The following is a 13,661-nucleotide window of genomic DNA, read 5'->3' as shown; positions in this document are numbered from 1 at the left end:
TAACTCATTGGAAAACCAAGATACTTTAAGGACTGCATATTGAATTTAACTGCTTGTGTACTGTGCGAAATGTCCCTTGACGGGAGAAGATTCTTAATCTCCCACCCATTGTCAGAGAGCTGGTCTATACATTTTGCTAACATTCCCGTACCTGATTCTTATATAGCACCTGATCTTCTCCAGGTCATTACCAGATCAGAATAACATGTATAATTTTATTACCATATATACCACATATTCCACATATTTCATGAAGTGTCAGATGGATTTGGAATAAAGACACTTTATTAAAGGAGTCATAAGATGTTAAATCATTTTTTAAAAACTAACTAGGCATTATTAATTTATTGGTTTACTATTCATACTATAATACAAGTTTTTTCAGTAGCTCACAGTCAAAACATAAATATAAAATAGTATTTAAATTAAAGTGCAACTAGAGCCTAAGTATTAAATTGTAGGGTTCAAATTATATGGTGTTCCTCTCCTGCATCTTCTTTCATCTTGTATGTCATTTCAGACTCTTATCTATCCTGATCAATATAGATTTCCCCATAAATAGTGATGACTGTGGTCTCTCATTTCATAGCCGTCTAGAATCTAGATCCTAAACTCACCAAGGAATAGCCAAGCTTTGAAGCAACCTGATCTTAGTAGGTTCTAGAATGTTCTACATCAGTGGTCCCCAATCTTTTTGGCTCCACTGACCAGCAGCGGTGGCAATGGCAAGGGGAGGGGATGGTGTCACGTGTGCAACCTAATCCCACACATGCGCAAATAAAGCTTCATGTACTTGCCTGCTGCTTGTGTAGCCCAGTTCCCAAGGCAAATGGGAGTCTTGGCATTGCAATTTTGTATATGAGTCAACATTGCATACACATAAAAGAACAGGGCTTTGATGTCACCATTGCCACCTTGCTGGCTTTGAATCTTTCTGCAGTTACCACTGCATCTCACTCCTTTGGCAGGGCTACTCAGAACAGACTTCTTGGAGAAGATATCAGATATGTTTATAAGGAGAGGCTAGTCTTAATATCGTAATTTAAGGATAAAATAAATGATATTCATGGGACCGAAGCAGTGACCACGATCTCACACCCTTTCATATATAACTTCCACATGGTTTTAACTAGTAATGCATGACTGAATCACTTCTGTTATCCTTATTAGGAATAAACTGGCTGACTAAATATTTTAACTTACATTTCCCAGCCTACATCCAGACCTCTATCATTTTCAACTCCCCACCACATATTGAAAGTCCAAAATTCTGGAAGCAGAATTTGGGGACTTAATTTCTGGAAATACTCCAGAAAGGTTGGCATATTTTCTTTAGCATTTCTTCAGCTTCTATGAGCCACACAAATTCCCCTAAACCACCCAGACAACAAGAGTTTGCACATCTGACAAACTATATGCCATGGAGCAGTTTTAATTGCTTAACACTTAGAGAAACAAACTCACACATCTTGTTTTCATTAAAAGAATATATGTTAAGTTGTTTTGTTTCTGTGTGTCTGACTCCTGCGAACATAACTTTTGAAAATTTGAAATTCACACGAGCCTTGGGAAATGGTGCAAGTTTCCCAGCAGCCCAAACTTTCCCAGGATCTGTGCACTCTGCTTACTCTCAGTTGGTGTTTTCTTTCTGTTGACAGGCCCTATGGCTTACCTGAGGCTCTCCACCCCTTTGTTCTTGAAGCAGCTTCAAAGAATGCTCATGGGCAGCCCCCCCAAACTCCCATTCTTGCATGATTTGGGAGGATTCCACCCATGCAAGAGCTTGGTCTTCTCACATAACTTCTAGAAGCTCTGGAGGCCACCCAAAAGCACCCCCATTCTCTTGCAGACTCCACAAACTCCAAAAATTGTGTGAGAACAGGGCATGCTAGTTATTGTCAAGTGTTGGTGAACATTGGTGAATCACCCAAAATATCATAGCATGTCACCTTTGACATTGTGTCATAGGTTTACCCTCACAAAGGTAGGAAGATGTACAGCCCCAGTTAGCATTATTTTCCTCCCAAACTTAAGGAAATGCATTTGTTGAAAGCAGCACTACTACAAGGGACAAGAAGGAAGCTATTTTACCACCTTACATACTCTTACATTTTTGTGCTTCATCACCCACCTCAAATCTTCATTTCTCAGTCTCAGCTATGAAGTGTGTTATTCCTCACAGTAGATATAAGAACTAAGCACAGACTGAGTTATGAAGGCCCAAGTTGGATGGTGAGGATAAACATGATTACATCTGCAAACTTTTCTATTCACTGCTAGGGTCAAACATGTATTGAATAGTAACATCAAATTGCCTTCACAGCATCTTGAATCTTTTAAAAAATACCTGTTTCAAGCCCACTAGAGTAGGAGAGAATAGTATAAAAGTCAACTTCCTTTTATGATTTTATTTTATTGTGGTCAATACATGATTTGCTTCCTTAGGGATGTAGATAGAATTCTGCCATGAATTCTCTTGTAATGAATTATGGTATTTCTCTTCCACTGGACTTTAAAGACAGTTACTAGCAACAGAGAAAACCAGCAAACATTTGTCTTTGGTGAGAAAAGACCCACAAACTAACAATTGCAACTGATTGATTTGATTATTATGTTGTCCTTAAGCTGCCAAATCATCAGTGAACCAATTTAACACACGTTTGTCTTTAGTCAAGTACAATTATGTAAAGCAGGCTGCAAGAAATTAGTAATTGTCACACAGCAAATTTCGACATTTAGTTTTGACCGTCTTTGTGGGACTTGCTGAGTAAACAGAACATTAGCAAACAAAAACAACCCCTAAAAGAAGAATGAATAGCTTCAAGGAGATTCAAAAGACTCACATGTTCATGAAGTCTTATCTGTGACAAAATGCTCCATCTATTGCTTTATTACTGTGACATTACATACTGGACCCCTTCCAACCTTGCATTCTCTAAATAGATTCTAAAAAATGCTGAGGTCCAGGCTTTTTCTGAAAAGAAATGCAGTCTTTTATTTCACGGAATGAAATAAAAATTGTGACACATAGCATTTTTGCACACCTTATTTTGGAGAAAAATGAATTCTAAACCAGAATCCAGCTTCTATGTAGCCCTGGATTGATGCTGCTGTTTTGTTGTTATTATTATTGTTGTTCATTGCACAACCAGCCAGATGTTTACATTGGATTTGTCATATTTATCCACCCAAACACCTAGGACAGGTAAATGTTATTGTTTGATGATATTAAAGATATTGTCGCAGACTGTCAGCTGTTCTAAGTAAAACTACCTTTTGCAACTGATCGATGATGATTTTGTCAACGCTAAGGGTGTTCAAGTTATTGCGCCTATTATTGTTGGTACTATTTTTGCTTTCTTTTGCTACATTTGTAATTTGTTCCATTTCTATTTGCAGATCTTTGTATTTTGTGATTTCTCCTGTTTTTTCTCCTCTCTTCTGCTCTCTCTGCCACATCAACCATCCAATTTTTTTCTGTCTTTCATATTGAGAAGTCTAGGGCGCTATGTGGCCAACATAATAAAATAAAAAAGCTGAAAAGTAGCAAAAACATATGTAAAACAAAACAAAAACATTTGAAGACATACATATGTTAATAAACTGAAACATGATTCATTACAGTCATCAGTAGCTCATCTGTATTAATCAAGTCTGCAAACTACTGAGTAGTTGACCCATTTGTTTGCCTTTCCATACCAACCAGAAAGTCTTTCGACTGTAAGCTCATTTTTTTGTCCAGAAGTCAACTCTCATGTGATAGAGATAGAATATAAGCATCTGAAAATGTTAAATCTCAAATTAATTTTGCTTCCATAATTGTGTCTTAATGAAATGGAACAATATATTTAAATAAAGCAATAACTTCACTGAATCTTCAACAACATAAATGCAATGAGGTCATTTCTACAATGTTATTTCTTTTTAAAAATGATATAATCTAAAATTCTATTATTATTATTTTTTTAAAAAAACCTTCTGTTTTATTAGTTAAGTAAAATGTGCATGTCTTACTGGCCCTGGTTAATTTTGCAAAGGCTCTGACCTGATTAATCCTCAACTGAGATACCACCAAGAATTTCAGGCGTTTTAGGGTAGACTGGTAAATTGAGGATCTCAAGGCAATAGTACTTCAATGTTGTTGACCAAAAAAAGCTTACATAGAGGTGTCCCTGAATTTGCAGAATCAGAATAGAGCTGGAAATCACCTTCAAGGTCTTCTAATCCAGCCTCCTGCTCAAGCAGGAGACCCTATACTATTTTAGACAAGTGACTGTCCAGTCTCTTCTTAAAAACCTCCAGTGATGAAGCGTCCACAACTTCTGACAGCAAATTGTTCCAGTAGTTCTCATCTGTCAGCANAAATGTCTCCTTCATTTCAGGTTGCTTCTCTCCTTGATTAGTTTCCATCCATTGTTTCTTGTCCTGCCCTCTGGTGCTTTGGAAAATAAGTTGACCCCCTCCTCTTTGTGGTAACTTTTCAAATACTGGAATACTGCTATCATGTCTCCCCTAGTCCTTCTTTTCTCTAGACTAGCCAAAACCAAATCCTGCAAGCGTTCTTCATATGTTTTTGTCTCCAGACCTTTAATCGTCTTAGTTGCTCTTCTTTGCAGTTTTGCCAAAGTGTCAATCTCCTTTTTGTAATGTGGTGACCAAAACTGGATGCAGTATTCCAGCTGTTGCCTTACTAAGGCTTTAAAAAGTGGTACTAATACTTCACGTGATTTTGGTTCTATGTCTCTGTTTATACAATCAAGGATTGTATTAGCTTTTTTGGCTGCTGCTGCACACTGCTGACTCATGTTTAAGTGATCATCCACTAGGACTTCAAGGTCCCTCTCACAGTTACTGTTTTTTGAGCCAGGTTTCACCTAATCTATACTTGTACCTTTGGTTTTTCCTGCCTAGGTGTAAAACCTTGCTTTTCTCCACATTAAATTTCATTTTGTTGGATAGGGCCCATTGTTCAAGTCTGTCAAGACCTTTTTGGACCCTGAGCTTGTCTTCTGGGATGTTGACTATTCCTGCCAGCTTAGTGTCATCTGTAAATTTGATGAGTTCCCCTTCTATTCCCTCATCTAAGTAATTTATGAAGAGTTAATATACTTTAGCTAAATAGAGTTAAAACAGAAGGAAACTTTCAAGATGTTAAGAAATTTTAGGGACTACATCTGGATAGTAAAAGGAAAGGAGTAGACAAAAGTTCTCAACACCCTGCAAATAAGCTAAGCAATGAATATGGCAGGTTCAAAGAACTAAGTTACTTAAAACAAATTTTACAAGTAGCATGTGTATCAAGAAGAATAAGACTGCGAGGCAGAGAAATATCAAAACCCTGGAATTCTGACCCAAAGTATTGAACATAAACTATAGATAATAAGAACTAAATCATACCCACAGTGAATGGCCAACAGGATATTGTGTGTTAAAGTGTATCAGTATCTGCAAAGTAAATGAAACATCAATTGATCAAAGACAGCAGAGTAGATTGAGTGGCATGCAAGTGGCATTCTGATTGGCGAAGAGTTATGTATTCATACGCTGATGGTATCATTTGTACTAGGCATCAGATTTGGCCATGCATATCTGTATTGCCTATACTGATTCACCTCTTTCATCTTGATCCAGTAACTGGGGCTATGGAAGATATATTGGGAGCTGAAGTTTCCCAAGACAGGAATGTAAGTTATGACAACAACCAACTCCCATCTAGTACCAAGCCTGAGAAATGCAGAGCAAGATGTTTGTAAATATATGGGAAATGCTGAATATAAATTGCAGTGGAATGCATCCTCATGATCACAGAAGGCAATCAATTGCTTTAAGTGGTTTCATTTCAACTCACAGTGAAAATACTTGGTGTACTGGTTTGATTGGATATGTTATTATTTGGTGGTTTTCATCCAGGCTGCTTATGGGGTTGTAGATTTTAATAGTTTTTATTGTTTCATATTTGTAAATAGCCCAGAGTTTATGGGACTGAGTAGCTGCAATATATCTTAATCAATAATTAAAAGTAAGATAAAATATATTTTAAAAAATGCTTTATGAGAAACTATATAGGAAATAAAAAGTGAATTTTCTTGCAGGATTCAAAAAATCTTGGAATCTTACTGATCTGCATAGGAATGCAAGCAAACTAAGAATTAATACATATAGAAATGATATAATCTAGAAATAGATTCATCTGTCCATTCTTGCTTCTTCTCCAAGGTAACAGGGCTATTATTCATAAATTATAAATCAGGAATTTTTTGTCAGGTAGAGTGAATACATTTCATTCTCTTCCTAATATATCCATTATATTTCAGCATACCAAAGATAATACTTAGCTAGTTTAGGTAACAAAGAAATTGTCTGAGTATACATTCTTATTTGCAAGTGCCATCTTATCTAATATAACTTTTTAGTTGTTTATATGTATTCAGGGCAAACTAAATTCAGTGATGAAATTAAGATACAGTTTTGCTTTAAATCATTGGGGATTCAATTTATGGCATTTGTTGCTCATTTAAACTTCCAGTTATATAGGTGATATATTACGATAACGTATATGCACATGAAATGATAAAACTTTGTCATTAATGTACAGTACTGTATGTTAGCCCAGATGGAAAGAGAATTGAAAAATACAGACTATGGAATGAAAGAAAAGAAAAACCTAACCATTGTATCAATCTCCAAATTCCAGTAGTTTGGCAGTGGGTAATCCATGCTGTTTAATGGTAGAAATCTTTGTCTAAAATGCCTGGAAGAAACGGAGATGGGGAAAGCCACCAGGGTGTTCTTATAAAACAAAGGCTACATTTGTTTTGGCTAACTTGGGAACACTTTAGGATACGTTATTTTAGATTCCTGTCCCACATTTGTGCCGTAGAGTGAAACTTCTTCCTTCACAGAAGCCTGATTTCACACCAGTTGTATACAGAGGCCCACTTTTTATCTCCAGCTGCCGCAACAGGTTTTGTGACACAAAAGTGAAGGTTGTGCTGCAAAGTAACTGTGATAATCTGAGCTATAATTCAGCCTATTTACTGCATCAATGCAAATGAATAAAAATGGATTAAACAGAAAGGGAAGTTGGACTCATAACATTTTTTTTCCTCCTTCCCCTTGGCAATTCTCATTTAATTAACCACAAGGCAGCTGAATGAGTGCTTTCCTTTTCTCCATTTTGTTTAAATCTTGAATTTTAAAAGCTTTGGAGAAGAGTGAAACAGGAGGTAAAACAGCAGGACTTCTGGTGTTATTTATAAACTCAGTGCCGGAAACTATTTCAAGGTCTATAGCAGTATAACTCAAGCACCATTTATTTTCCTCAGTAATTTCAAGTGTGGAGGCTCAGTGACAGAGTTAATGGCACTGGAACTACATTAACTTCTTGATCACTTTGGCTTGATTTGACAAAATTCTTAGTGTATTGTCTATTGCTGAAGGCACAAATCAGCTCACTTAATCTCATGGAATGATGCCAGTGCTAGAGGTTGCGGCGTCTGAAGTGAAAAATTGAAATGATGCACGCCGGCCATGCAAATTTTGCCTTTAAAAAATGGGGGAAGGAGGAGCCACAACTTAAAATCTACTTTCACTTATTCTACATCAGATCTATAAGGCCAAATCCACACTACGTTTAGTAATGAAACTAAGAATCAAGATTGCAAAGACAGTGCTCTTCGTTTGCTTTTGCGGGGCAGAATTAATGTTTGGAGGAAAAATGCTTTACTGTTTTCACATTATATCACAGTTTCTGTGAAAATACACACACACACACACACACACACACACACACACATACAGAGCTCCTAGTATCAGATTTTGCAATCCATGGAATACCTCTGATTTTCCATCAGTTTAAAGTAAACCTATACTTAATGCCAATTACACTGTAAGCCCCAAAATAGCTCTACATAGTTTTGTTAACACAGCGATCCCAAAGCAGTGTTGGCGAGGGGGCCAAAAAATACTAATTTTGCGGCTGTTGCATTGGGTTCAATGCCTTCTTAAAAATATTTAATATAATTCCCAATCACCCAAAAAAACTGTTTAAGTTTCAGTTAGGGTAAGCTAATGAAGAAGAAAAGTACCAAACATTTTTAATAATCTATTGAAGTATTATTGAAGATGGGTTATAACACAGCAGCACCCACAGAGAAAATACATTTGTTGAGTTTAAAAAGCAGGGACTATCTTGAATAGCAGAAAGCCAGTAACTCATGAAGGTTTCTGCTATCTATCTTTCAAGGTACCAGCCACAGATCAGCCTCCTTTCAGCTATTAAGCATTTTATTAGAGCGGCAAAACCAATATGGAGCAAAACAGAGATTCTGAATTCCTAATTGTGCCAAAGAAAACTTTGCTCTTGTCAGTCGAGACAAAAGTATTTTGGACTTGTTCAGTAGTGATGCTTTAACTAAATACATTTATAAAATATTTTATTCCAGCTGAATCTCAGATTGCTGGGTAGCTTGGATTAGCCCCTTATGTACTGTTTTTAAGCCCGCAGAAGGCTAGAATTTGGGTACTACCAGGGAGAAAAAGTAAGATTGATTGATCAAATTTATTTGCCTTCCATCTCTCAGGTCAGGTGACTCTGGGAGGGCAGACTTCCTGCATAATGGTTTTAGTTTACCTATTACATTTTAAGTTATCCCTTGGCTATGCAGAGCCTGCCAAGCACTTTGGAGCTGCAAATAGTCATTGTTAGGGTGGCATGTGGCTTGACTTTTTAAACACCCAAATCAATTAAAAATGAAGTTGCTTAGTCATCTACTTACTATTCAATATCAACAGCACTCAAATCTCTCTCCAGATTTCCATGCTCATCAAACATTCAAGACAGCTTGCTACCCCTAATTTGTGAAAGAAGTGGATAATGCAAATTCAGATTTATCAAACAACATTTTCCCACCCTTCCTTTTATTGATTATGTGCCATCAAACTGGTGTGAACTCTTAGCAACCACACAGATTGATTTTCTGCATGACAATGTAGCTTTTCTCCATGAAAATCATAGATTGTTTTATTACAATATTTTTATTTGTAGTCTGCTTTTTTTCTATGTAAAAAAATCAACAACATGTGTTTGTGATACATTAGAATTAACCCTGGGAATTCTGGGGGGCTTCAGTGTTGATGAAGATTACACACCAATGATAAATATGTGTCTTTCTCTCTGCCCCCTTGGCTTAAAAGCATGCATCTGAATCCGGGGCCTTTAACGCAGAACCATCTTAGGACACAAGTAAGAGATAATGTGAAGAAAAGCAAGCAAGATTTTACACTTCAGAACCTGCTAAATATATCTTCTATCACTGTCAATGACTCTGCCTCTCCTTCTCTTATTCAGGAGGAGATATCTTATAGTATATACCTTACTGTAATTAAAACAGAAAGAACATTCAGTTCTAAATGTCAGCTACCCTGGGAGCAGAGAGCTCATATTGCATATCCTATTGGCCCAGGGTCTCCTGGGAAGATGCACCTTCTCTATCTTCCAGGAGGAACTTTGTGGTTCCATCCAGTGGAACTCTGGCTATTTTAATATTTGCTTTCATTTCTCTTTTCCTCTTCTGTTTTCCTTTGAATTTACTTGAAATGCAGGTTTTGAGACCACCCAGACTACTTGTCTGTTAGGATGATGTGCAATAGGCATGAATTCATCCCATATTTCAAAATACTGAAGCACTAAAAGAGAAATGCAGTGCAATATTTAGATGCCAAATAACCAATAAATGTAATTATTATTATGCATTGGATTGAACCCATCCCATTATCTTCACACAGAAACATGATACTGCTCCTATGGCATCTGGTTGAAACTCTTCTTCTACTTAAACAGATATTTTATGCACCATCTCAGGCTTCCTGTCAGTTTTCTTCACTGCAACATCTTTTGGGAGCTGATTTGTGTCATGTTTCCCAGTTTTGCAGATGCTCTGAGCTATGGAATCATTAAGCTCCCAATAAACTCTTGGAAGCTAATGCAATTTTGGTCCAGACCACAATATCATTCATGACACATGCCAAGAATTTCTTGGATTGCCGCAAATAATGGTTTCAATTTAACCAGGATGCTATTAAGCAATTCAAAGCCAAAGGCATATTTTCATTTATTTCAGGGGAGCAACATTTAGCATCAGGGTAAAGGAAAAATTAAGCACTTTGGCTAGGGGTCAAACGTCTAGGAATGAATAAATCTGTCCGTTTTATTTCCTTCAATTTTGTCATTTTTGAGAATGTGCCAATTTTTGTTCCTTTCAATTTTCCCTCTTTTAGTGGGATTTGTTACATAATGTATTTGTTTGAGGTTGACTTTCGGTTTTGGGGGGGCGGTGTTAAAATATCTGTAATAAAATTGTATATACTTTTTTGTGTGTATGCTATTTTCCAAACAGTTTCATTATTTTTATTAATATATGTTATGGATCTATTTGCTTATTTTGTTTTGGTTAGCGAACTGCACTGCAAAATTTTGAATGACAACTAAATGCTGATTTATGGGGACAGTTTTGAAAAAAATGATGACATACCAGGCATTATCTTATATGACAAGCCTTGAGCTTTCATAGGCGTGACTTTGGAATAACTTTGTAAAGTAAAATGGTGTCCTTGTTCCTATACAGAAAGGTTAAAAAAGTTCAAGATGGTGGCCACAACTATGTGATCAAGATTCTGGCACCTTCTTGAGCACCTCCACCCCATCCCATCTGCAGAATTCATCCTTTGTAAATTTAGAAATAATGTAGAATTTAAAATTTAAAATTTAAAAATCTATTTAAGCTTCTAATAAGGTCATCCATTGTAAAACCTCCAATAAATTCATAGAACACTTTTAAATAGTTTTAAAAAGTTATTTGATACCATCCCATCATCGTTTTGATTATTGGAACAATGCTAAAATTATGTTGCATGCTAGTTTTTTTTAAAGAAAGAAGAGCTTTAAAAAAAAATCCACAATTATGGGACTGCACCAAATAACAAACAATGATTTCTGGATGCTCAATCTGAATGTTGTATTTTTGTAAGAAGTCGCCAAGGTGTAGACTGGAAGAGAAGAGTCTCCCATCATGCTAACTGTAATTCTTGAAAATTAATTAATGCAGATATCATTCTTTGGAATCAGTTGGCAAAGTTCCAGTAGAAACTCCTGTCTTCCTCCCATAAGTCTCTGCCTCTTCAGAGACCAATGTTGAAACACCCTCTTCTGAGATTCCTAAAGCAGTGAAATCTAAATTTCACTCTAAAGCAGTGAAATCATGTTTACACCCAGGTGACTGCAATGGTTCCCCTTAAGACCAGTCTCCTCCTCTTTCCAACCACATCCCAAGAGGATGGAGGAGGAGGAGGAGGAGGGGTTTTGTTATTTGCTCAGTGTTTCCAAGCACAGATGGAAAAATCTCTAGTTAGGAAGAGATTTAACTTCAGAACATGTCTCAGGATCTCACACCTCTGAGAACCATATTCCCTAAAATAAGTCTAGGGGGAATAATAACATGATAAATAGAATCATCCATATTTTAAAAATAATTAATCAGCATTTTTATTTGCATTTAATCTTGCAAAACTGATTCAAATTATTCCAGTCATTCTGCAGTGGCAAAAACAAGCAGAGTGACTTAAAAACATTTCACACACCTTATGGAAAGTAGGACAATCATAACCATAGGTTTACAACCCACCCATCGGCCTGCGGAACTTCTGCTTCTTAAGGTTTTCTCCCATTCCAAGCAGTGTGAAGAAATTAATTTAGACTGGTGTTTCTCAACCTCAGCAATGTTAAGATGTGTAGACTTCATCTCACAGAATTCCCCAACCATTGTGCTTAAAATTTAAAGAAAACATGGTTTAGATAGCAAAATAGCTGGTTAAATTTCCCAATGGATCGGGAGGGATGGAAAAGGCCTGGAGGCATGGAATGCTTTCAAGCTTAATCTGTTGCCTACCTAGCTCTGACTTGGCTGGGATCAGAGGATGGCCTGACCTCAGGAAAAAAAAACAATAGAAGCTGAGAGGAAAGCACTGGATTCCGTCCTTTCCTTTCTAGGTTATCTCCTTCTATATTTCTATGTCGTTTCTCACACTATCAGATTACAGATTTACTATCTCGGAGTTAATGAAACGTAATCTAAAAGATGCTGTCTAAATTTATAACATTCACATGACAAGGAAATCCCATTGTGCTATTCTCCACAGGTGCCAGTTTGAGTAATGATATCACTAAATACTTCTGGTTTCACCATTCCCAAGGCGACACAATGACGGTTCAGGATCCAGTCAAAATGAATCTCTGTGCTGCTCTTTGGACTGTTGTATCTTATGTGATTGCTGATATGGAGGAGAAGGTACCGGTGTAGTTCAAAACTAAATCAAGAAAAAGTATTGATTGTTTTGGCACAGACCAAGAATGTAACTGATCTAGCCCTGTGATAAAACTCTAGGTTTCTTCCAAAAACTAAACTTTTCTTGATTCAACTCAGAACATGTCCTTTTATCATGTATACTTATTTTGAATTGTGTGTCTAATACCTTCTTCTTTGGACAACTTCCTGATGCTTAGTTTCAGTGCTTTGTTGTTGTTGTTGTTGATCCTTACTCAACAATATCATAAAAGCTGCTGATTATTAAGTTACTCTTTGGTCTGCTAAATGCTTAAAATAAATATAGTATTATGCATGAACTCCAGAGTCTAGCCATCTGTCAAAACCTGCCTCCTCCCCCAGGCTCACCCCACATTAGACAGAACAATCTGTGGTTGTTTTTCTACTGATAGAAAAGGGATGCTCAGTGAAAGGGTAAATAAAGTCAGGGCAATCCACCAAACCACCTTCCTTATGTTGTCCCTTTTTAAAGGATAGCACTGCTAGCTGACCTCATTACTGAGAGAAAAAGGTTCAACAGTTAGGACAGCAAATGTTATGGTGGGGCAACATATATTTTTATTAACCTGACTCTCTGATTATGCCCAGAGGCAAAAACTAGTGTAGTTGTACCAAGGAAAAATCTATCTGAAAGGTTCTATAGTATACAAAGAGAATCAAGAGAACCTCTGGCTCCGTTCTCCAATGATGAGATCATCTCAACAAGTAGAGATTTAGCTCTGAGTTCTACATCTGTTTCTCAAATGTACTCAAAATTTAAGTATCCCTCTTTGAACCATGTTTTTATGGCCAAATATTATTATTTAAACTTTCTGAAAGATGTAATTATTTGATCCTCTACAGAATGTCCATTGAACAAGCTGGCTCTTCTTGCTTGCTGTTAATATTCCCACATCTAAATAAACTCAAAACTAGGACTGAATAATTGGCTCAGCATCTTGTTTTCTTTTTGCTTGCCTGGATGATTGCCCAGCCACTAAATGTCACAAAGGTCCTTAACACGTGGTCCCCCCACATTGTAAGAGTGTATAGTGAGATGAACATATTATTATTTGTAACATTTAAATGCTGATGGAATTCCAGAGAATTATATTATGTCTGCGGTCTTCACTGTAGTGCTGTGAATCCTGCTACCACAATCCCTGTGTGGGTTTTGGTTCCCATTCCTTCTATTTTTGTTCATTTGTTTTAATAAATGAAAATATTTGGAAGGCTGGCATTCTGTGAAATGTGGCATCAACCGTCAGTGCAATCCACCTTTCCAAGAATACAACAAAGAAA

The 13,661-nt window shown here is 36.7% G+C and overlaps 1 protein-coding gene across 1 annotated transcript in view; it reads left to right on the top strand.

The window, feature by feature from the left end:
• CPQ (carboxypeptidase Q) overlaps positions 1-13,304 on the top strand; it is a 108,077-nt gene extending 94,773 nt beyond the window's left edge. Inside the window, exon 7 of the mRNA XM_015813495.2 lies at positions 12,196-13,304. Within this exon, the coding sequence (XP_015668981.1) occupies positions 12,196-12,356 (161 nt within the window). The 3' untranslated portion in view covers positions 12,357-13,304. The remainder of the gene's footprint in view (positions 1-12,195) is intronic.
• The last annotated feature ends 357 nt before the right edge of the window (positions 13,305-13,661 follow it).

This window comes from Protobothrops mucrosquamatus, unplaced genomic scaffold, assembly GCF_001527695.2.
Source record: "Protobothrops mucrosquamatus isolate PMUCROS unplaced genomic scaffold, P.Mucros_1.0 scaffold_69, whole genome shotgun sequence".
Lineage (NCBI taxonomy): Eukaryota > Metazoa > Chordata > Lepidosauria > Squamata > Viperidae > Protobothrops > Protobothrops mucrosquamatus.
This window is presented reverse-complemented; position numbering and strand designations above follow the sequence as displayed.